Genomic DNA, 25,571 nt, shown 5'->3' with positions numbered 1-25,571 from the left:
AAACAAGAAGTCACTCAAGAAATCTAGCATCTTGGCCTAGACAGGGACCTCCTGTGCCATAGATGCTGAACCAATCACTGCCACGGGAGAAAAATGCAAAGAAAGGGTTATACTAACCCCTCTAGAAGGCACAGACACTTTTGTGTATTCATCAATGTACTCCGCCATATCAGAAACATCCCTCCAAAGCATGCGCAAGTCATGGTCCTCTGTTTCGCAGACCCCACTCTACTGTCATCCTGTTGGTAATTTAGTCTAGCACCTAGAATGGTATATGCCGCTCTGTACACACCATTACTTGCACCAACTAAACTGGGCACTCGCTTGATAACCCCCTAAGACTCAATCCCCCTATAAGGAACCATCGGAAAGAGGTGGAATGCTTGTTGGTACCACCTTGTCATCCTATAGAGACACATACAGTCCAGCAGGGGAGTGTGAGAACAGGAATAATATGATCACAGTACTGCCTGTAATAGTGAAAGTAAAAACAAAGCAATTAAACCTAATAAAAATGTAACCTTAACTAGGCTGCCATAGGCAACCATAAAAATCTTGCCCAACTCCTTGGGTACTTAAGATTAATCTGAGGAGCACTGAGGTTGGGAGACAGGAGCAGCTTCAGTTCAGTTTACAAAAATATCCCTATAGTGCAAGCTCCTGCATCACACAACACAGGTAGCAGTGTCCCAAAGATAGGATGCAGGAGAAAGAAATACTTTCACATCATATTGTGCAGTCTGTTAAACATATATTAGAAATATTTAGTATTAGATGACTTATCTCAGCATGTGGAAAAGAATGCGCATATATATTTTCCATGTTATGTAACCTAACATTATTTGCATGTGAACTAGTACCATGCATCTTAGAACATCAAAGCTCCTGTTATACATTACATCTCCCTTGTTCTTCATACTAATACTCTACACATTATTAGTTTAATAACTTAACCGGACATCAGCAGAAAATTGCCTCTATTGACTTATACAAAATTATATGTTTTACAGAACATCTTTCATCTAAGTTCCGAAACTTAAATTTATTTGGACAATGTACTTATATATATGAACTTTGTTTGCATATTTCCTTGAAATTCTGTGGGATCAGAATATATGGTCTCAGAAAGGACTGTGATATATTAGTTTCATGCCCAGGTTAATAATTGCCTTCATAGATCTTAAGAATATATAACATATTTTAATGGTCTCTTTTAAGGCTGTGTTAGTTGATCCATCAGATGTATGTATACCTAACATGGGCTGTTCCATTATAGCTTCCATACGGTTCACCAATCAGAACATGAAGGGAGGATGGAGCTATTCCAACTATTCCAGAAGCCCCAACATCTCCAGAGATAACAACAGTGGCTGTACCTGAAATGCAATACCAAGAAACAGTGATACAGGCCCTGTATCAGAGGTGAAAAACTAGACAACGCACTTGTTTATAACTGGGGCTGGCAGGTTTGAATATACAAGTTTAGTCTTGTATGAGTGGGCTGCATGATTTGATGAGGAGTGGGCTGCATGACTTGTATGAGGAGTGGGCTGCATGACTTGTATGAGGAGTGGGCTGCATGACTTGTATGAGGAGTGGGCTGCATGACTTGTATGAGGAGTGGGCTGCATGACTTGGATGAGGAGTGGGCTGCATGACTTGTATGAGGAGTGGGCTGCATGACTTGTATGAGGAGTGGGCTGCATGACTTGTATGAGGAGTGGGCTGCATGACTTGTATGAGGAGTGGGCTGCATGACTTGTATGAGGAGTGGGCTGTATGACTTGTATGAGGAGTGGGCTGCATGACTTGTATGAGGAGTGGGCTGCATGACTTGTATGAGGAATGGGCTGCATGACTTGTATGAGGAATGGGCTGCATGACTTGTATGAGGAGTGGGCTGCATGACTTGTATGAGGAGTGGGCTGTATGACTTGTATGAGGAGTGGGCTGCATGACTTGTATGAGGAGTGGGCTGCATGACTTGTATGAGGAGTGGGCTGCATGACATGTATAAGGACTGGGAAGCATAACTTGTATAAGTGGGTTGCATGACTTGTATGAGCGGGCTGCATGACTTGTATGAGCGGGCTGCATGACTTGTATGAGGAGTGGGCTGTATGACATGTATGAGTGGGCAGCATGACATGTATGAGTGGGCAGCATGACATGTATGAGTGGGCAGCATGACATGTATGAGTGGGCTGCATGACTTGCATGAGTGGGCTGCATGACATGTATGAGTGGGCTGCATGACATGTATGAGTGGGCTGCATGACTTGTATGAGGAGTGGGCTGCATGACTTGTATGAGTGGGCTGCATGACTTGCATGAGTGGGCTGCATGACTTGCATGAGTGGGCTGCATGACTTGTATGAGTGGGCTGCATGACTTGCATGAGTGGGCTGCATGACATGTATGAGTGGGCTGCATGACATGTATGAGAGGGCAGGCATGACATGTATGAGTGGGCAGCATGACATGTATGTTGGGACAGCTGCATAAGGTTTACCATCTACAGGTGATATCACAGAATAGTCTACTGACACCAGCTGAACAATGAACTTTTCTTCTCCCTCAAGCAGACCATCTTGAATCGCTTTTAATATAAATGATTTTCTGGTGTCACTCTGAAAATAAAAATAAGAAACAAGTTTAGGAAATCTTGAAGGGAAGTATATTGCTATAAAATGTAGTGTTTTCATTGCATGTCAATTTATAATAAGTGTGATACTATATATGAGAAAATTGTCACAATGCACTGAACGTCATATTTAAACATCCCAAGCCACCGAGTGACTAATCAATGCTGTGATGAAGGTTGCTTGTGATCCTGTTTCTTTCACAACAGCTTAATAATTTGTAAGATACGACTCCCTCACAATGTAGTTGTTCAAATGATTTTTCTGTCATTGCCTAGGGAATCAGACCTCTGCTGAACATAGTGGGGCTGTGTCCCACCATATGTCACATTGCATTTACTTCACACTATAATAGGGAAATCAGCAAAGTTTGTTACATAAACTATGCCAATACAGCTACAAAGCCATAACAAATGTATGCAAACACATAATGTAACAATGTGTACAGTCATGGCCAAACGTTTAGAGAATGTCACAAATGTTATTTTTCACAAGTCTGCTACCTCAGGTTTTATGACAGTAATTTGCATACACTCCAGAATGTCATGAAGAGTGATCAGTTAATTTCAAAGTCCGCCTTTGACAATGAACTTTATCCCAAAAACAACATTTCCACTGCATTTCAGCTCTGCCACAAAAGAACCAGCTGACATCAGGTCAGTGATTCTCTCATTAACACAGGTGAGATTGTTGACAAGGACAAGGCTGGAGATTACTCTGTCATGCTGATTGAGTTAGAACAACAGACTGGAAGCTTTAAAAGGAGGTGGTGCTTGAAATCATTGTTCTTCTTCTGTTAACCATGGTTACCTGCAAGGAAACATGTGCAGTCATCATTGGTTTGCACAAAAGGGCTTCACAAGCAAGGATATTGCTGCTAGTAAGATTGCACCTAAATTAACCATTTATGGGATCATCAAGAACTTCAAGGAGAGAGGTTCAGTAGTTCTGAAGAAGGCTTCTGGACGCCCAAAAACGTCCAGCAAGCGCCAGGATCGTCTCCTAAAGGTGATTCAGTTGCGGGATCGGGGCACCACCAGTGCAGAGCTTGGTCAGGAATGGCAGCAGGCAGTTGTGAGTGCATCTGCACGCACAGTGAGGCAAAGACTTTTGGAGGATGCCCTGGTATCAGGAAGACCAACAAAGAAACCACTTCTCTCCAGGAAAAACATCAGGGAAAGACTGATATTCTGCAAAAGGTACAGGGGTTGGACTGCTGAGGACTGGGGTAAAGTCATTTTCTCTGATAAATTCCCTTTCAGATTGTTTGGGGCATCTGGAAAAACACTTGCCCGGAGAAGGAAAGGTGAGCACTACCATCAGTCCTGTGTCATGCCAACAGTGAAGCATCCTGAGACCATTCATGTGTGGGGTTGCTTCTCAGCCAAGGGAGTGGGCTCACTCACAATTTTGCCTAAGAACACAGTCATGAATAAAGAATGGTACCAAAATATCCTCCAAGAGCAACTTCTCCCAACAATCCAAGAACAGTTTGGTGATGAACAATGACTTTTCCAGCATGATGGAGCTTCTTGCAATCGGTTGGGTACTATATAACGATGGTGTAAAACCCAACACTACTTACCGCAGCAGAATGAAACCAAAGACCTCATCGCCGACTCACTGGAAAGACTGACACCTTGAAATGCAGGCTTTCCCCAATTGCGGCACCTGAAGAACCCGGCAGCAGCCGATGACATCACATTGAAGAGACTGAATGATCTGAGTTTTTCAGGTACTAATTTAAGGAGGCGCTGCCTGTTGATTACTAAAGCATGTACCTTATACAGGCAGCGCCTCCTTAAATTAGTACCTGAAAAACTCAGATCACATTCAGTTTCTTCAATGTGACGTCATCGGCTGCTGCCGGGTTCTTCAGGTGCCGCAATTGAGGAAAGTCTGCGTTTCAAGGTGTTGATCTTTCCAGTGAGTCGGCGATGAGGTCTTTGGTTTCATTCTGCCGGGGAGAGTAGTGTTGGGTTTTACAGGTTCGTACAAGTGACTGCCACCGCTTGTCATAAGGCAAAAGTGATAACTAAGTGGCTCGGGATCAAAACATTGAAATTTTGGGTCCATTGCAGGAAACTCCCCAGACCTTAATCCCATTGAAAAATTGTGGTCAATCCTCAAGAGGCGGGGGGACAAACAAACCCCACAAATTCTGACAAACTCTAAGTATTGAATAGGCAAGAATGGGCGGCCATCAGTCAGTATGTGGCCCAGAAGTTGATTGACAGCATGCCAGGGCGAATTGTAGAGGTCTTCAAATAGAAGGGTCAACACTGCAAATATGACTCTTTGCATAAACTTAATGTAATTGTCAATAAAAGCTTTTGACACTTATGAAATGCTTGTAATTTTACTTCAGTATACCATAGCAACATCTGACAAAAAGGTCTAAAAACACTGAAGCAGCACACTTTGTGAGAACCAATACTTGTGTCATTCTCAAAACTTTTGGCCATGACTGTACAATGGTAAGTGATTTATATGAAAGGTATTTTTCTATTCATTCAGTTTAAGTCATTTTTTTCCAGGATGTGCAGTGCATTAGGGATTCAAATTACATCTATTACATAAAAAAAAAAAAAGTGCCTACAAGTTCCGGACCTCATTAAAGATAAGAGTGCCATTTAGTGGGCTGAGGTCATACTGTGCATCTTCCTCTACAATCCAAATAATTTTTACAGCGCCATGACCTCCCTGACTCCGCACCACGGTCATCATCACTTCTCCAGCTGGGTCACCTGTTCTCTGTGGTTCAGAAACCGTTACCTACAAGAAAAATATGTCATGGTCTCTCCCTCTGAAATTATTGACATCAATCAATAGTGAACCAATATACTATAAGATAATTTTAAATTATTACAATTTGCTACAATTTTACCCTAATGCTGCTTTACCAAGCCCCACTGAACATTTAATTTATTTTTTTTCCTTACCTTTATACAAGCAAAAGCTTTTTTTTTACAATATCACAAGTTTAATCTTTTTTTAGCTAAGCAGGTTATCTTTCCACAAAATCTCACTAGTTTTATAGCTAAACCAACTCTGAAAATAAAACCTAATAATGTGATTTCTCTCTCTAGTGTGTTTTTCACAGGTGGTTTTGTACATGACCCCCTTCAGTTATTACACATACTTGCCTATTTTCCATACCTCACTTCCAGGATATGCGGAAGAGAAGAGGTGGATGTGGCTTGCTGAAAATTTTTGGGTCAAAAAGTGGGTGGGACAAGGTATATAATGATGCTAATTTCATCATCACCCTCAATGTGAGCAGCTTTAAGATGCACAACTCTTCATTAGGCAGGTAATCGCCCTCGCCGGAGAATTCCCTGCTGTCTCGGGAGTCTGGGAGGTGTCATGCTAATTATGCAGTCTCCCGAACATTCTAGGGGAGTAGGTAGCTATAGTTTTATTAAATACACCATATAATTGCTCTGGCTTTCTTATGAGTTTGTCAACAAAGCCTTTATATCATCCAGGCAGGGCTGTTTATTTACATTATGCTTGGGTACAAAACAAAAGAGCACATATGAACTGGGTTATATTGAAGTGCAACTAAAACAAACAATTCGGGCCTTGGTGACACCCTCCTTCCCCTTAATAGAGGTAGGTCAGAGACATAATGAGGTTTATAAAGCAAAATTTGCAGAACGGCATACATTAAAACCAGCAGAGGAAGGAAAACAATTTTTTTTCTCAAACTCAATTATGTCCAAGCGCCACCTAGTGTTTGATACTCTCAGCAGCAGCAATGGTGCCTCTTGTATCTTGCAATAATAATCTCATCAATCATGCCAGCGGTTTTTATTTTACCATTTTGAGATTACCTGTATAGAGGGTACGGGTAAGTACTCTAGGCTTTGTGATTGTTACATTAAAAATGTTTTATTGTAAGGAAGTAACCATTTCATGAAACTTGATATCACCATGATACAAGAGAGTGACAGAGCTCAATAACATCTCCAGTCTGAGTATATGGTCACTTGAGTCATAGAGAAAAATAAAAATGTATCTGGAAAATGGAGACGGTATCTATTTATAATTATTTATATCTCTTTAGTGTCACACAGATTTCTTCATTTTACATTTCCTTTAGATTGTTTTTGGTAACCACATTTTATTAAATACTTACCACTTTTTTCTCAAAACCGAACAATCCTAAAGGGGAATCATTTGGTGGAATGTTGACCATGACTGTAATTTCTTTGCCAAATTTGGCACCACTTGTCACTTGCTTCAGGGAAACATTAAAGGTCTCTAAAAATTCAATAATGGTATCATCCAATATAAAAATTTCTATCGCTCCTAATGACTGTAATGAAAAGACATGTTATTAGTGAGTAAAATGTTCACATTTTGCCTGACAAATCTGTGTTTTCCACATTAAAAAAACATTTGAAACATTCACAGTACAGCATAACTCTCTTATTTAGCCTAGCTTACTGCAACCCAATTTTTTTCAGAAACGCACACATGATGCTATGTAAAGGAGACTCAAAAGATGGACAGTTTAGAAGGAAAGAAGCACTGGAGGTTTGGGTCCAAAAGGGGGACGTTTGATTGTCTTAGTACGGTTTTCCACAAAGGTTTCAATTATAGGTATTTTTCTAGTTGGTAGATATAATAATGTTTAAACATAGAAATATTTGTTTTTTTAGCAGAGAGACAACTGAAGAATGCGGTTTTGTAAGCCAGGGCCACCATTAATGGGGCCACATGTGGAAAACTTATATGAGGTTCTGCTCCTTTAGAGTACAGGGGTAACTAATTGCCTCTTCCATATCTAATTATTCTGCAACTGCTTGTTTGCTACGCGACCAGGCAATGTCGTATTACTGTTGGGCAAATCAGCAGTCTGCAAGAGCTTAGGCAACTATTGTGCAATAGAGCACCAAGTTTAGCTGATTGCATAGGAAACTAACAGCTACAGGAAGAGGGGATAAAGAGGAGACAGCCCAGCTTATACAGTGAGAGGGGATGATTACTTATTACATTCCATGTGGTAGGAAGAGGGGTGAGTTAGTGTGGGTCTCCAATGTGTCCGAGATTTCCCAGGACAGTTTCTTACAGGAAATCCTCTTTTTCTGTAAATAAAATTAAGACTTTATAGTGCAACCAGTATAACCTAAACAGTATTAGTAGATCACTACAATTGTTATATAGTGACACTGAAAAAAAGGAAACAGGGTATTGAGTTTATGGAGTGACCAGACGCTTAATTACATATGTGTCCTTATTTTCTGTTCTTAGTAGCCCTAAGGAGGCAAAAAAATCCTCTGTGCAGTGTAAATCCAGCTTTGGACATGCTGTGTGCCTAGTTTTGCAGTGCTTATAGGGTGGAGAGGGGATATTATTTGCTTTGCGGACGGGCGCACACCATTTCCACTCTAATACAGGAAATTTGCAGTAGCTCTGGCTGGAGGGTCTCAACCTTTACTTTTAATGCGGTCCGTTATCACCTCCGTGTTGAAGCGTATTCCCAAAAACACTGTAATAAGAGACTTTACAATCATAAAAGTACAAATGTTCCATCACTGTTGAAGGTTGATAAATAAGGCTACATTGAGTAGTGATTTAGGAGGAAAACTTAATTTAATGAAGGGATGAGCCGATTACACATCTGCACAGTGAGGCCTCTGGTGCTTGTATCTCTACCTAGACACACTTCCTAATTATGGAAACACCTCGCAGAGCGAAGTTATACCCCAGGAAGAATGCTGTGCAGCACATTTTGAGGTACACATCGAGTACGATTAGGACATACAGTGTGTGCAAAAATGTTTGTACATTAATATGAGAAATTGAAATGAAATATCTCTAGCTATGATTTCCTAGCAAAAGGTAAATGTATAGTCATTTAGAACAACTAATCAACTTGCTGTATTTGGTCTCAAACAAATCACAAGGCAAGGCTTCTAAACTGAACAACGAGCAAGGTGTATTGTATTTATGTGCAGTTGTGCATTTTTTTTACATTTTATTATACATACTTAGGCTCATGCCTGCTTGGAGGCGCTATTTGTGATATTTCATTTACATTTTTTACACTAAATGAAATGTGCATGGTCAGAATATTGGACATCAAAGTACTGCTTAATAACAGATTTATATCCCCTCCTTAATTTCAGTGTTTCCTGTTACAAGTGCTGTTTATTTGACCATATTTTACACAGTATAAAACTCATAAAAATACAGGAATATAGGAGCTGTCTTTAATTCAGTGTTATACATAATAATGGTCTTGCTGTCTGAAACACATTTAGTTGAGATAATAGTGACCCAGTGAATGTACTGGATGACCAGTAAACAGCACAACCTCCAGGCCAGTGTAGATTTCCGATATAAGGTGGGTGCCTTAGAAATTGTGTGTAACATCCACATTGGCCACACCTGTCAGCTCATTTCATCCACATTGGCCACAAATGTCAGCTCATTTCATCCACATTGGCCACAACTGTCAGCTCATTTCATCCACATTGGCCACAAATGTCAGCTCATTTCATCCACATTGGCCACACCTGTCAGCTCATTTCATCCACATTGGCCACAAATGTCAGCTCATTTCATCCACATTGGCCACAAATGTCAGCTCATTTCATCCACATTGGCCACACCTGTCAGCTCATTTCATCCACATTGGCCACAAATGTCAGCTCATTTCATCCACATTGGCCACACCTGTCAGCTCATTTCATCCACATTGGCCATACCTGTCAGCTCATTTCATCCACATTGGCCACAACTGTCAGCTCATTTCATCCACATTGGCCATACCTGTCAGCTCATTTCATCCACATTGGCCACAACTGTCAGCTCATTTCATCCACATTGGCCACAACTGTCAGCTCGTTTGAATACTTTGTAAAACAATAGCACATTTTAAAAATACAGTAGCATAAGATATCAACAAGAGCAGTTGATGTACGTCTTTCTAATTTGCAAACACTGCATATCCACCGACATATTGTAAAAAATATATTAAGTATTTGGGGACGAGATGGTAGGTTTTTGTATCAGGTGTCAATTAATATCTGGGACATTGGTAGAGTCACTGTAATATGTACTCTATGTAGTAGGGAATAATAACTGCCACTGCCCTGAGCCAAGTCATCCTGTGTAATATTTGTGACAAATCCGGTCAATGAATGCTCTGAAGTTGTATCTCAAGGCATCTAAGATTTTTTAGGTAGCTTTCACTGCCCTCTAGTGGACAAAGAATCAACTGTATTTCACTGATAGTTGTAGCCTGTGAACTAAAAAATATTTTGTCACATGTTGCACAGAGGGGTGAGCAGTATTTCCTGGCTTTACTTTAATGACATAAAATTTTCGTTAAACAGAAAATGAGTTGCTTACTGTATGCAGACGTGTTTGTGAAAGTCCATCACTGATTACCAACAATTTATGCTGAAGACATTTTACTAATCAAATAAAAAAGCAATCAGAGCCAGGCCTTAAACACTAGATGGACCATTGACCTTGTGCACTCTAATTATGGTGCTTGACGCCGAAAAAGCATTCGATCGTATTTCATGGACCTTTATGTCGTGGGTCCTGAGGTCAATGGGCTTTGTGGGTAAGATACTAAATGGTCTATTGGCTTTATACAAATCCCCTAGAGCAATGGTAGTGGCCACTGGAGCCGCTTCTCCCCATTTTCTAATTCCAATATCCCACGACCTTTAATTTTTGCATAATTGATCGAATCCTTAGCAGCGAAAATCCGCTTCAACAGAGCCATCCTGGGGATCAAGGTGGGGAAATAGGAACACAAAATGTCCTTATATGCAGACAAGGAACTCCTGACTCTAACAGAGACTGCATATAAGCCTTTATATCGGTGGTACTTATTTCCTACTAAACTGCATAACATCTTCCCTGACTCATCCAGCAGATGCTGGAGACGGTGCGGAATTGACGGATCCTTCCTCCATATACGTGGCAGTGCCCCAAGCTAGCCCTGTTCTGGCTGTAACTCTGAAACTTTGCGTACCAACTATTGCAAATCGACATCCCCCTCTCCCCCAGGTGCTTCCTCCTACCACTTGGGATCCCATCTGCAACTGTCCATCAGATGAAAATGTTCAAACACATAACCTCAGCTGCCTTATGTCAAACAGCCACTGATTGGAAACAGCCCTCTGTTTCAATAGTACTGATGATCATTGACAGAATCTGGTACACATACAAATTGGGATCTATGACTATCATTATTCATAACACATATAAGTCATTCAGCAAAGTGTGGACACCAGAGGTTTCCTATTTTCATATACAAATCCCCTTCTGAACATAACTATCTAACCTCCTAGTCCTGATCCTTTGGGTTCCTGCTCCTCATTCCCTCCCTCCCTCTTTTTCTCTTCTGATCACTATGTCTTAGTCCTTCTCTCATAGCGGCACATCATGGTGCTTCATCACCCGAACTTACTTTCCAAATCCATTCTTCTACTTTCACCCACTACTGCTAACCTTCCAGATGTACGTTCAATGTTATATTTGTGTTCCTTCACTCTTATTTGCTATAAATGCTCTTTACACACTTATCTCTGGCATTAAATGTCTAAAAATTGCTCTATATTTCTTAATGTCAACTTTTCTGATGTTACCCGCTGAACTTTGTATAAAGTTGTTAAAAACACACTAAAAACAGCAATCAGAACAAAGTGCTTCCATTATAATGTACTTTGAAGCTAACGTTTCACAGGTGAGAATGATCAGCATAACAGAGCTCCATGTCGGCTAATGATGAGATTGCAAAACTGATCCTACTTGGTCTACACTTTATACCTTTACAGGAATATATGATTCATACATGTCATTTTAAAATATGGGCTTTTATATTTGTTTATTTCCATTTTAAGACTAGTGTGTTTATCCAAGAGCACAACTGCACCACATTGAGCCACAAATAATTCAGTAAATATACAGACCTGTCCATCGGAAAATGTGACATTCCCTGAAGATGGTGTAAAATCCTCCCGACTTGCAGTGATTGGCAGAGCTTCCCAATAAACAGTCACAAAGCCAAACTTTCCAGCCTGCCTGACAACAGGGAGCCTCAGTACGTTTTGTGGAGGAGAAACTTCATAGGCAATCACAGCTCCGTTTACACCCTGGAACAGAAATAAGCTCATGCTTGTATCATACATTCTATGTTACGTTTTTTAGTATTACAATTGAAATGAGTGTAAAGTAGGCACATGTAACCATCAGCTCGTTTCTGGGTCTGTAGCTAGACTGCAATTGTATATATATATTGTAACAAAAGGAGGCATTTAGCTGACAATATGCAGAGAAAGCAAAGCAGGGAAGTAAAGTAAAACATTTGTGCAGTAATGCACCTAGATTGAATGTGAAGACTTATGTATGAAAAGCAATAGTTTAAGTTTGGTTAAACTTACATGATTTGAAATCCTTCCTCTCAGCAAACAGACAGGGTGTGTCTGTTAGTGCAAACAGAACCAGGGATGGGCGTTTCCTTTTTAAAGAGAAGGTGGGTGTGTCACCTGTCCATCAAGCTAAGGCTGGGGGAGGAGTATCAGGTATAAAAGCTTGTTTGTATAATTTGTGCATGGAGACCAATGCTGGGGTAGCTGGCTGGTCTTGAGAGAGAGAGCTGGTCTATGTATAGCAAGTGTTTAGGGTCTCCGTAATTGCTGTGAAAGTATACGGTGTCAAAACATTTATCATCCTGACAATAAAGCCACATAAAAAGGAAGAAGTTGTTCGCGTGTGCTTCTACAGTAGCGGGCTCTTGCCACAATATAAATATATATATAAATATATATATATATATATATATATATATATATATATATCTACACTGCAATCCATTCTAAATGCTGCTGCAAGACTGATCTTCTTCTCTCACAGCTCCACATCTGCTGCACCACTTTGGAAATCCCTACACTGGCTCCCTGGGTCCTCCAGAATCAAATTCAAATTAGTCACCCTAACCTACAAAACCCTCAGCAACAACACCCCTGCATACATCTCAAATCTCAGTTCTAAGAGGGCGGGAGGGAGAGAATTTTGATATACCTCTGACCTGTGCCTTGTCTCGTCTCCGATAACCACCTCTCACTACTGCCAACAAGACTTCTCCCGTGCTGCTCCCCAGTTATGGAATTTCCTACCAAGCTCAATCAGACTTTCCCACAGCCTTCAAATCTTTAGATGCTTTTTGAAAACTCATCTATTTTTTTAGAGGTGACCTTATCCTCAATAATATTATTCACACTAGTGCACCCTCACAACTATCCCAATCTCCACTCTGAGCCACACTCGCTCCACTTGTTTCAGCTGTGTTCTCTTCCCTTTAGAATGTAAGCTCTCTAATGAGCAGGGTCCTCCATACCCTTTGTTTTCATGTCTCCATTCATTTTGTCTGCGTTGTCTGTTCTTGTTTACATATGTCCTGTTTTATGTATGTCCTTGTCTTCCCTACTGTAATAATAATAATAATAATAATAATAATAATAATAAATAATAATAATAATAATCCACAGAGGCTTTTGGACTCCATTGAAAAGGTAAGGTGAGCTAACGACATCTGGAGATGTCATTCGTTTCTTAATAGTCTATGGGGACTGCAGTGACCAGCGTAAAATAGGTTAAGGTAGGAGAAATCTCTGATTTCTCCGGCTTTCACCCCTTGATAAATTCAAAGAAGTGTTGTGATGTCCATTCTTTGGAGAAAACAGCTGTTTACTCAGGATTTTTGGCTCATTGCAGCTTAATAAATAGCCTCACAAGAATTAAATCAAAGCATTCTGTACAATGCCTGGACTGTTGCATGAATTAGACATAGGCAAGTGTATAAGAAACAGCATGTGCTTGTTTTAGACATAATGGTGTCCTGGGCAGAAATCAGTCCAATTCCCAGCCACATTATACAGACTCTGTTGCAAAAACCATCCACTGCACAGACCACCACTGGCTATTGCTTAGGGCAGGGTTTCCCAAACCCAGTCCTCAGGGCTCCCCAACAGTGCAGGTTTTCTGGATCACATCTGACATAATTAGGACCACCTGTAGATCTGTTACAATGTGTCAGTCAGTAATGAATACACCTGTGCTCCAGCAAGGAGATATGGAAAACCTGCACTGTTGGGGAGCCCTGAGGACTGGGTTTGGGAAACCCTGGCTTAGGGAGTACTTGCCTTGAGAAACTGACTATTTGTAAAAGCTCTTTTGTAATACTTGGGTAGGGCAGCTTACATGCATTGCAATATATGGAACTGACATAATTTCCTGTGTTGAATACAGAGCGAGTTTCAAAGTAGCTCTATAGTATCAAAAATGTCTGAGCATTCCTTAATATATATTGCTAAAGGTCATTGCGATGGATCAATTTTTTTCTTGTTTCAATATGTGGAAGAGTTGTGATTTAATGTGAAGAGCTTCTGCCAGGTCCTGTAGAGTTCATCTGCTGATAATGCAGTTTCTTATCCTGCAATGAAATTCAACATCCAATCGGAGTTTGTGTAGGACAAGAACTCAAACAGCTGGCAGCAAGTAATACAAATGGTTAGTAGGTGTTTGGAGCCAGCATGAGCGATGGTTAGAGGGTTGGGGCAAGGCGGAAGGAAGTACGAGAGGATTGATCAGCAGAATAATCTTCTGATAATTTTGTAAAGTATAAAAAAAAAATAAAGGAGCTTGGCTCCCCCTTTTTGGCTCAGGGCCCCAGAACATTGCCTACCTAACTCCCCATGGGTATAACATAGTAGATAAACAGAGCTATTCACTTAAATGGAAAAGAGCAAAATTACAGGTATTGTTTAGTGTCTGTGTGCCTGCTTTTGTGTCCAGTACACACTTTAGTTTACATCCCATTGTGCATAGAAATTATCCAGAGGAGTTCTGCCGCTATTACACCTTGGGCCTGATTCAGTAAGGAAATTAAGGCAAAAAAAGGAGTACATTTTTTCCTAGACAAACCATGTTACAATTCAAGGGGTGCAAATTATTTTATTATTTTGCACATATGGAAATTACTGGCTGCTTTTTCAAGTAGCACACAAATACTTGATAGGTCTATTTGTACACTGAAATTTAAGGGTGATCTAGGACATGCCCTACCACAATTATAAATTTGACCCCACATTTTAAATTTACCGCCCCCTCCAATGCAACATGGTTTTGCCAAGGATCAAAGTTACTCCTTTTTTAGCTTTCATTTCCTTAATGAACCAGGCCTCTTGTGTGCAGTGTAAAATGTTGTTCTTGTGACAATATGATAAAGCATGCTGAATGGCCAAAATATTTGCCCATTATCCAGAACAATTATTTGTTCCTCCAAAAAAAGCCACAATCTTGGGTCACACAATCACATGACAGACACAAAAATAATGTGTATAATGTTTTTAGCAATAATAACTTCCATGCTTTTTTGTGTGGGAAGGGTGAGACTGCAGTGAAGGAATCCATTGTTAGAGCAGATAATTTCTACCTTGGTAACATTGAACTGGAAAATGCCTCTTGGCTCATCATTCTCCAGGATTGTTATTTCACATATTTCCATCCCGGGCCTCTTGATAACAGGTAATCCACTCGAGATGGAAGAATTCACAAAACGGACATCAGTGATGTTTAAGAGAAAGCTTTCATTTAACTCTGGAATATCGTCCTAAAATAAGAATTGTAAATAAAGAATCCAGTGTGATAAATAATTATACATATACAAGTGTGTCCATATATGCTGTTTCAAACCATACTACTCCACCTCTCTATTGAATAAAATAAGTATTAAATATATCAAAGAATATTCTCATATAGATATGAATTGTCCTTTTCTTTATTTATTTTATATGCTATTCCTTTCATGCCATTACACATTGCACCCTGTATTAAAAAAAAAATTAATAACTTTTATTTTGATTAATTTATTAAAACCCACCCAATGCCTGTTTGCATTGGACAAGCATGGGCTTTAAACCTATGCGCCAGGTTTTCAGAACACATAGGACTAGCGGCTGCACACCTGGACAGCCTGGGACTTCAGAGAGACAGTCAGCGGCCACAGACGACGGCTGCGGACCACTCAATCATTTCTGCATAGGTCACAGGAATTCCCCTGCAGGAATCCCTGTGTGGGGTACATTCTAATGAAAAGTAATACAAGGAAAGAAAATTCATAAATACATTTTTTTAACAAGCGCTTAGCAAATAAATAAATAAAAAATGTAACTGGTCACCAAGTTAGTACCCTGGCCATTAAGTAGTTAAAATTAGTATTTGTATTTACTCACAGGTAAGACTGTAAATGTAACTTCAGAAAATGTGCTGCTGTCTCTTATAATAATAACTTTCTCTTTCACCAAGTAATCTTCATTTTCCGTGGCTCTGTTTACAAGAGGCAGGGAGAGGTTTGGTTTGGACTGTAAGTAAATGGAAATGTCGCCCACAAAACCTTGTTCTCTTGTAATTTGCAGAGTGGTGACTGTGGGATATCCTGTGGATTTGAGATTTCAGCATTAGATGCAGCATGTCAAGGACACAAGCATACTACAGGACATTCCGCTGCTTTTGGGATCGTTCTGTAAATGTAAGCAATTTATATAAATCATACCTTAACCCATCATCAGCGCAGTGGGCAATATTAATATTCTTTAGACTATAACCTTTGAATCCACTAAGAACTAGTGACATCACTGTGTCATAAGGCCCTTTGTGCTGAGTATTGAATTGATAGGCTGCATTCTAATGAGCGGATCAGTCCACAAATTGACTTCCTCCATTGTTGGTAACAAGTCACTTTAAGGGTCTCATTTAGAGTTGGAGTTAAGTCCATTTGCACCATGCATAAAAGCAACTTCCTGCACTGCACATGCACAAATTTAGAGTAGAATATATCTTGCACTTGGGGGTTTGCATGTGCAAATACTGTGCAGTAAGATTGTGCACAAGTAAGTGTAGGAAGTCCTAGAGATGCTTCCTAGGTAGACTTAGTCCCATTTCCAAATACACGGCTTTGTTAAGATATGTGCATCTGCATGTAATGTTACTGTTTTAAAATAAGAAATAAAATCTTTTTTTTTTTTAACCGACATTGCACCTCATTCTAAATGAATAATCAGTATCAGTACTATAACCTAGACTGCAGCCACTAAATCGTGAGCAACCCGGCAATGAAAGTAACCAGCACCATGCTCTGCCAGGGTGGGCTGACCACACAATATGAGGGAAACCTACAGAGTGGGATTTCCCCAACCTACCCTCCTAGAACCTCATGTCCACTGCCTCTTCTTCCTCTGTCCACCACATGCACTCTTTTCCAGTATGCTTGTATTGTCTCCCTCCTTCTAGAATGTAAGCTCTCATGGGCAATGTTCTCTTTACCCTTTGTCTCATGTCAGTCTACCTTATACGCCTCTGATGCAAACGTCCGATTTTGGCAGGACAGTCCCGATTTGAGGGCTCTGTCCTGCCATCCCGATCAGGACAGCTTTGTTCTGATCAGTAGGAATGTTGGGTGGTACTGCTGCTCTGCATTGCAGAGGAGCTGTGAATGAGTGCAGTGCACACGGCAATGATGGGGTTTGGAGGGAAGAAGAGCATGGGATGATTTTGTCTACCCAAATGCTGTAAGGTATGCTGATGTCATGTATGCTGAATTTTCTTACTATTTGCTAACACGCATGAATTTCGTATGGTATGCATACTATCTGTAATTGTTAGTTCATGGTTATTCATGTTTGAGTTATTATGCTTAATTTTATTGTTAAGTCTGTTATTATATTGAATGTATTCATAGATATCTGTATGACGATTGCCCAGTGCTACGGAATCTGTAGCGCCTATAAATAAATGTTGATGATAATGAATGTGAACCAGCATCAGCCCGTTCATTACACCCCTATCCCCAGAGCCAACCAACCCTGTGCTGAATAGCACTAGGGTACTTCCTGGCACACCTGATTTGGTGGGTGCCAGGGTAGTTGTAACATGTAAAAAAAAATATGTTAGAAACTTTTGTGGTAGCGATTGACTGGGCATGCTGGGGTGTGTGAAACTACAAGCTCCAGCATGCCCTGACAGCCAGTGCCTGCTGAAACATTTAGTTCCACAACAGCTGTAATAGAAAAAATAAAGACACAAACATAGGGGTAAAAACAATTTAATTGAGATAAATGCACACAGAGCATCTTGACTACCATTGTATGTAACTCAATCCTAAGGGAATCTTCAACATCATTGGCATAGTCCAAACTGAAATAAAACAAAAGACCCTAAAAGACGATGCATCTCCCTGTTATAATGTCACCAGCCCAGCCTGGTAGAGCCTGGTGTTAGTTACCACCTTTACAGGGGGGCAGCATGCTCATTGTCCCCATACTTTAACAGCAACCAGGCACTGCTACTGGTTACTCCTTTGGAGGGTGGAAATACCATTTCTTTTCTCTTTTTCTTTTGCAAATTATTTATCTAAAACAGTAAAAATACAGCAATAATCATTGTCAAGTTTATGATGATGACTGGCGTATCTTTAGTCCGACTGCATTTATACTTTGGACTTGCAGCACATATAAATGTACTCTTTCACACAGATTTAGCTGTGTATGTTTGGGCACTAAGTGTTCCCATTTTTGCCATTTCGGAAGGTATCTGGAAGAAGTAGAGCCGTAACTAGGCAGATGCGGGCGGTGCCGTCGCCCAGGGCACTGAAATGTCTAGTTATGGCACTGGGAAGAAGAGAAGTTTAACTTGTTTGAAACATACAAAGCAGTTCTAGAGCTCTAGAGGCATTGAGCTACTCACATGCATAGTAAGGAAGGAAAAGATTAACAAAATTACTGACTCAAAGACCATGATTGTATTTACCCATTAGTTTTCAAAGTCATTGAACACAATTGTCAGGATGTTATAAACATAAAAGAAACTGGATAATGAGGTTTTTATTTGCAGCAACACTAGGTGCAAGGGTAAACGTTCCTGTACAGTCAGTCTATGTCCTTGATGCAAATACCAGATAACAAACCACAAAATGCAATGACTGGTAACATACCTTCAGGTTCATTCACCTTAACAGTATATGAGCTGACGTGCCATCCAATCACACCGTGTGGAGAGTCATTGGGCAGGATGGTCAGCACGGCCTTTGACCTCACGGGGTCCAGTATAGCTCCTTTACGTGAATCCTGGATATTCATAGTTGTTACTTTTGTCAGGATCACTGTGACAGTCTCTTCAAGCTCAGCTATATTGTCTGCAATAACTGTGATAGTGATGGTAGTGAGAGCCTGACCTTCTGAGAAGGTAACCTACAAAGAGAAGCAATAATAATAATAATAATAATAATAATAAGTTACTTTCACACAAAAAAAAAATCATCATTTGTGGGTGAGAGATAAGCCTTAATTATGTGTTGCTGTTAATAAGTATGCCAATAGACATACAGCTGTTATGTAGGAACGGACAATAATCCCTGGGTGTAGGAGAATAGTTATATTCTAATTCTGTTCATAAAGAAAGAGATAAAAAAAATATGTTATTATTAGGGATGTGCACCGGCGACTTTTGAGGTCTCGTGTTTTGTGTTTTGGATCCGGATTTTCGTTATTTTTGAGGTTCGGATTTGTCTCGCAAAACACTTGACGAAAGGTCTCGGTTCGGATTTAAGGTATTGGATTCGGATTTTTTTTGAAAAAAACATAAAAAGTTTAAAAATCAAGTTTTTGGGCTTATTTTCACTCCTAGGCTATTATTAACCTCAATAACATTCAATAACAAGCATTTCCACTAATTTACAGTGTATTCTGAACACCTCACAATATAGTTATTAGTCCAAAACGTTGCAAAAAGGTATCTTTCTGGACTGCGTAGAGGAGTGGGTCACCACAATATCTTAAAAACCCTGAACTTTTATGATTCGCACCAATAATTGTACCTGGACTGCGTAGAGGAGTGGGTCACCACAATATATATAATAAGAAAACCATCAACTAGTTTGATTCGCACCAATAAATGTACCTGGACTGCGTAGAGGAGTGGGTCACCACAATATATTAAAAACCCTGAACTTTTATGAATCGCACCAATAAATGTACCTGGACTGCGTAGAGGAGTGGGTCACCACAATATATATAATAAGAAAACCACCAACTTGTTTGATTCGCACCAATAAATGTACCTGGACTGCGTAGAGGAGTGGGTCACCACAATATATTAAAAACCCTGAACTTTTATGAATCGCACCAATAAATGTACCTGGACTGCGTAGAGGAGTGGGTCACCACAATATATATAATAAGAAAACCATCAACTTGTTTGATTCGCACCAATAAATGTACCTGGACTGCGTAGAGGAGTGGGTCACCACAATATATTAAAAACCCTGAACTTTTATGATTCGCACCAATAATTGTACCTGGACTGCGTAGAGGAGTGGGTCACCACAATATCTTAAAAACCCTGAACTTTTATGAATCGCACCAATAAATGTACCTGGACTGCGTAGAGGAGTGGGTCACCACAATATATATAATAAGAAAACCATCAACTTGTTTGATTCGCACCAATAAATGTACCTGGACTGCGTAGAGGAGTGGGTCACCACAATATATTAAAAACCCTGAACTTTTATGAATCGCACCAATAAATGTACCTGGACTGCGTAGAGGAGTGGGTCACCACAATATATTAAAAACCCTGAACTTTTATGAATCGCACCAATAAATGTACCTGGACTGCGTAGAGGAGTGGGTCACCACAATATATTAAAAACCCTGAACTTTTATGAATCGCACCAATAAATGTACCTGGACTGCGTAGAGGAGTGGGTCACCACAAGATATATTAAAAACCCTGAACTTTTATGAATCGCACCAATAAATGTACCTGGACTGCCTAGAGGAGTGGGCACTGGGCACCACAATAAAATATATAAAAAACCTTCAACAGGTCTGCATTACACTACACATACGGCTGCTCCTCCATCCTCTCCATCATATACATGTTGGAGTTTTAGCGTGTGACAACCTCTTGTTTTTGATAATGTCAGTGCATTTTGAATATTTTTCAATTTGCCCCACACCACTGAATGTACTTTATCTATGATACGCATCTATCTATCTTGACTGCGTAGTGTGGTGGCCCCGGTACACAATTTGGTACCGAGGCCACAATATAATTAAAAAACCCTCCACGTGTCAGAATTCCACCAAACAAGTATCTGGACTGCGTAGTGGGGTGGCCCCGGTACCCAACTTGATACCGGGGCCACAATAAAATAAATACACCCTCCACGTGTCAGAATTCCACCAAACAAGTATCTGGACTGCGTAGTGGGGTGGCCCCGGTACCCAATTTGATACCGGGGCCACAATAAAATAAATACACCCTCCACGTGTCAGAATTCCACCAAACAAGTATCTGGACTGCGTAGTGGGGTGGCCCCGGTACCCAACTTGATACCGGGGCCACAATACCTCCTCCAAACATGCTACAGACAATTCGTCATTGAGATCCCATCAAGTATGTTAAAGACAGACAGGGTCCAAGTGTTATTAGTTGACTTTGTAAAGAAAAAAACTGTCCCTGTTGCACATAGTCGTGCAATGAAGACTTACTTTTTCATTTAAAGGCACGATCTTTCAAGTGTAGTGTTTGTAAGTCTAAGTCATATTATACTTTTGGTAAAATTGGTTTTTTTTGTTCCTCTTTATGTTAATTAATTAGTAATAGAATTAAAGTAGGAAATAGAATTAAATAGAATTAAAGTAGGAAATAGAGTGGTATAGAGTTGTAGTGTGGTATAGATAGAGTGGTCCACACAATATAATAATAAAACCCTCAACTGGTCTGAATTCCACCAAACAAGTATCTTGACTGCGTAGTGTGGTGGCCCCGGTACACAATTTGGTACCGAGGCCACAATATAATTAAAAAACCCTCCACGTGTCGGAATTCCACCAAACAAGTATCTGGACTGCATAGTGGGGTGGCCCCGGTACCCAATTTGATACCGGGGCCACAATACCTCCTCAAAACATGCTCCAGACAATTCGTCATTGACAGACCCCAGACAGACAGGGTCGTAGTGTTATTGTTTGACTTTGTAAACCCAAAAAAATGTCCCTGTTGCACTTGCACATAGTCGTGCAATGAAGACTGACTTTTTCATTTAAAGGCACGATCTTTAAAGTGTCAGAAAGAGAGAGAAGACACAGGAGAGGAGAGTTGTAGCTGGGGACCTGGGGTGGAAGCTCCCAGGCTCCCCCAGCATTGCCTGGAAGTCTGAGCGTGGTGACTGAGCCAGGGCAAGGAATGTGTGCCCTGGATGAGGGGGAGAACTCCATGCCACTATAGTGAACCCAAGAGAGAGGGGGACACTGCACATGGAAGAGGCCCTGGAGTGAGGGCTGCTACAAGAGGCATGGTAGCTGTAGTGTCAGATCCTGAGGCTGAGAGTACACAGAGTGACGTGTCAGAGCACAGGAGACATTATCCCCGCAGAGGAGGGATGAGCTGCAGTTGAGAGGTCTGTTGTTGAAATAGGACATGCACACTTTAACAAACCAATCATTTCAGCGACAGGGCCTACCAAACAACTTTGACTGAAATGATTGGTTTGTTTGGGCCCCCACACCAAAAAAGCTATTCATCTCTCCCTGTACAGACTAAACAGGCTCTACTGAGGCAAGATGTCGTCCTCATCCTCAACCTCTGATTCCTCTCCCCCTACAGTGTGTACTTCCTCCTCATCACACATTATCAATTCGTCCCCGCTGGACTCCACAACCACAGGTCCCTCTGTAGTATCTGGAGGGCAGTGCTGTACTTCATTGAGGAATTGATTATTCATTTTTATAAACATCATTTTTTCAACGTTGTGAGGAAGCAACCTCCTTCGCCGCTCACTGACCAGGTTCCCCGCTGCACTAAAAACTCTTTCCGAGTACACACTGGAGGGGGGACAACTCAGGTAAAATAGAGCCAGTTTGTACAGGGGCTTCCAAACTGCCTTTTTTTCCTGCCAGTAACAATATGGACTGTCTGACATGTCTACTTGGATGGTGTCAGCAAAGTAATCATCCACAATTTTTTCTATTGTGACAGCATCCAATGCAGCGAGAGTAGACATGTCTGCAATGGTTGGCAGGTCCTTCAGTCCGGACCAGATGTTATCAGCATCCCCGCCAGTGCCTCTTTTGGGAAAACTGAGCTTTTTCCTCGCAGCCATAGATGTGGAAGAAAATGAGGGTGGAGCTGTTGGCATGTCACGGTCCTCTTCAGAGGACAATCTCCTGACCAGCAGGTCTTTGCACCGCTGTAGATTTGTGTCCGCCGGAAACAGAGACACAACATACGCTTTAATCCGAGGATCGAGCACGGTGGCCAGAATGTATTCCTCTGACTTTAAAAGAGTGACCACCCTCGGATCCTGGCAAAGCGTACGAAGGGCTACATCCACAAGAGCTACATGCTTGCTGTAATCGCAATGGCTTACCAGCTCCTCCCTCACTTTCTCCAGCTGCTTCTGCAACAGCCTGATCAGGGGAATGACCTGACTCAAGCTGGCAGTGTCGGAACTGACTTCTCGTGTGGCAAGTTCAAATGGCTGCAGAACCTTGCACAACACGGAAATCAGTCTCCACTGCGCTTGACTCAGGCGCATCCCCACTCCTTTGCCTATGTCGTAGGTGGCTGTGTAGGCCTGAATGGCCTTTTGCTGCTCCTCCATCCTCTGCAGCATATAGAGGGTGGAGTTCCAGCGCGTCACAACCTCTTGTTTGAGGTGATGGCAGGGCAGGTTCAAGCTTTTTTGATGTGCCTCTAGTCTGCGGTAGGCACTGGCTGAATGCCGAAAGTGTCCAGCAATTTTGCGGGCCACCGCAAGCATCTCCTGCACACCCCTGTCACTCTTGAGGTAATGCTGCACCACCAAATTAATGGTGTGGGCAAAACATGGGACGTGCTGGAAATTGCCCATATTTAATGCCCGCACAATGTTACTGGCATTGTCTGACACCACAAATCCCCATGAGAGTCTAAGTGGGGTAAGCCACTGGGAGATAATTTCCCTCATTTTCTCTAATATGTTGTCAGCGTTGTGCCTCTTATTAAAGCCTGTAATGCACAATGTTTCCTGCCTTTGCATGAGCAGCCATTTTGTAGATGCTGCTACTGATGCAGCTGTTGCTGTTGCTGCGGAAGGGGATGCATCTACCCAGTGGGCTGTCACAGTCATATAGTCCTTCGTTTGCCCAGAACCACTTGTCCACATGTCCGTGGTTAAGTGGACAGTGGGTACAACCGCATTTTTAAGAGCACTGAGGACACTTGATCGTACTTCTCTGTACATTTTTGGTATCGCCTGCCTAGTGAAGTGGAATCTCGAGGGGATTTGGTACCGGGGACACAATACCTCCATCAACCCTCTAAATCCCACTCCACTGATGGCGGACACCGGGCGCACGTCTAACACCAACATTGCAGTTACAGCCGCAGTTATACGCTTTGCAATAGGGTGACTACTATCGTATTTGGTGGTCATGGCAAACGACTGTTGGACGGTCAATTGTTTGGTGAAAGACTTAGCGGTCTTACGACTTCCCCTCTGGGAAGATGACCGACTAACAGCAGCAACAGCAGCAGTGGCAGTAGTAGGCGTACCGCTGCAGGATTCCTCGGATGAATCCCGTATTGAGGAGGACTCAGTCTGGCTGGTGACTTGGGCTGCAGGACTGAATCTGATGGAGATTGTGGAGGAAGTTGACGAGGAGGGTGTTGCTGGTGTGTATCCAACTGGACCACGGGATTTAGGTGTCCCTGTACCGATGAGGGTCCTAGCCCCAGTTCCTGAACTAACCACTGAACTATGAAGGTTATTCAGGTGACGTATAAGGGAGGATGTTCCTAGGTGGGCAAGATCCTTACCCCTGCTTATTTGAGCTTTACATAAGCTACATATTGCCATACATTGGTTGTCTGGATTTGGATAAAAATAACTCCAGACCGAAGAGGTGCATTTTTTGGTCTTCTGACCAGGCATGACGATGGGCTTTTTCATCCCATGGACATCAGCTGTTTCCCCCCCTGGTGCCTCATTTACAATAACCACATCACCATCCTCATCATCAAGTTCCTCCACAGCGCCAGCTACATCATCAATAGCCTCCTCCCGAGCCACCTCTTCCCGTACAGTGATGGGAAGGTCAGGCTTGACAACCACCAACACCCTTGGACTCGCCTTGGGGATTTGTGATAATTTCTCTTTAGAAGGCAGAGTTGTTTGCTGTTTTGTTGCTGACAGCATAACTCTCTTCAATTTTTTGTAGGGGGGGGGAGGAGGAGGAGGGCTAAGATCCGTGGGTGAAGCTGAACCACTAGTCATGAACACGGGCCAGGGCCTAAGCCGTTCCTTGCCACTCCGTGTCGTAAATGGCATATTGGCAACTTTACGTTTCTCTTCAGATGATTTTAAGTTTCTCTTTTTGCTACTTTTTCTTAACTTGGGCTTTTTGGATTTTACATGCCCGGTACTACGAGATTGGGCATCGGGCTTGGAAGACGACGTTGATGGCATTTCATCGTCTATGTCATGACTAGTGGCAGCAGCTTCAGCATTAGGAGGAAGTGGGTCTTGATCTTTCCCTACTTTATCCTCCAAATTTTTGGTCTCCATTATATGTAGCACAAGATACTGCAGAATGTGTGAACTTGGTAATATTGCAGTACCAATGGACTTATACTGCTGGATTGGTTTTGCAAATTTGGTTATAATTATTATATATTTTTTTTATTTTTTATTTTTTTTTACTTTTTTTTTATTTTTAAAAAACTTGGGAATAGTGGGGAAATAACTATGCCCTTAGAAGCACAGAGCACAGGACACAGCACCACTGGACTGAACAGGACACGGCACAGGACCCAGCAGCACTACGGAACTCAGCAGGACAGAGCACAGGACAC

At 41.5% G+C, this 25,571-nt stretch overlaps 1 protein-coding gene across 1 annotated transcript in view; it reads right to left on the bottom strand.

The window, feature by feature from the left end:
• ADGRV1 (adhesion G protein-coupled receptor V1) overlaps positions 1-25,571 on the bottom strand; it is a 397,132-nt gene that overhangs the window by 187,192 nt on the left and 184,369 nt on the right. Inside the window, exons 55-62 of the mRNA XM_075212995.1 lie at positions 18,664-18,919; positions 15,908-16,110; positions 15,109-15,285; positions 11,585-11,767; positions 6,784-6,963; positions 5,253-5,417; positions 2,513-2,630; positions 1,253-1,376 (exon numbers count right to left, since the gene is read on the bottom strand). Coding sequence (XP_075069096.1) covers positions 1,253-1,376; positions 2,513-2,630; positions 5,253-5,417; positions 6,784-6,963; positions 11,585-11,767; positions 15,109-15,285; positions 15,908-16,110; positions 18,664-18,919 — 1,406 coding nt within the window. The remainder of the gene's footprint in view (positions 1-1,252; positions 1,377-2,512; positions 2,631-5,252; positions 5,418-6,783; positions 6,964-11,584; positions 11,768-15,108; positions 15,286-15,907; positions 16,111-18,663; positions 18,920-25,571) is intronic.

Source organism: Mixophyes fleayi, chromosome 1 (genome assembly GCF_038048845.1).
Source record: "Mixophyes fleayi isolate aMixFle1 chromosome 1, aMixFle1.hap1, whole genome shotgun sequence".
NCBI classification, from domain to species: domain Eukaryota; kingdom Metazoa; phylum Chordata; class Amphibia; order Anura; family Limnodynastidae; genus Mixophyes; species Mixophyes fleayi.
This window is presented reverse-complemented; position numbering and strand designations above follow the sequence as displayed.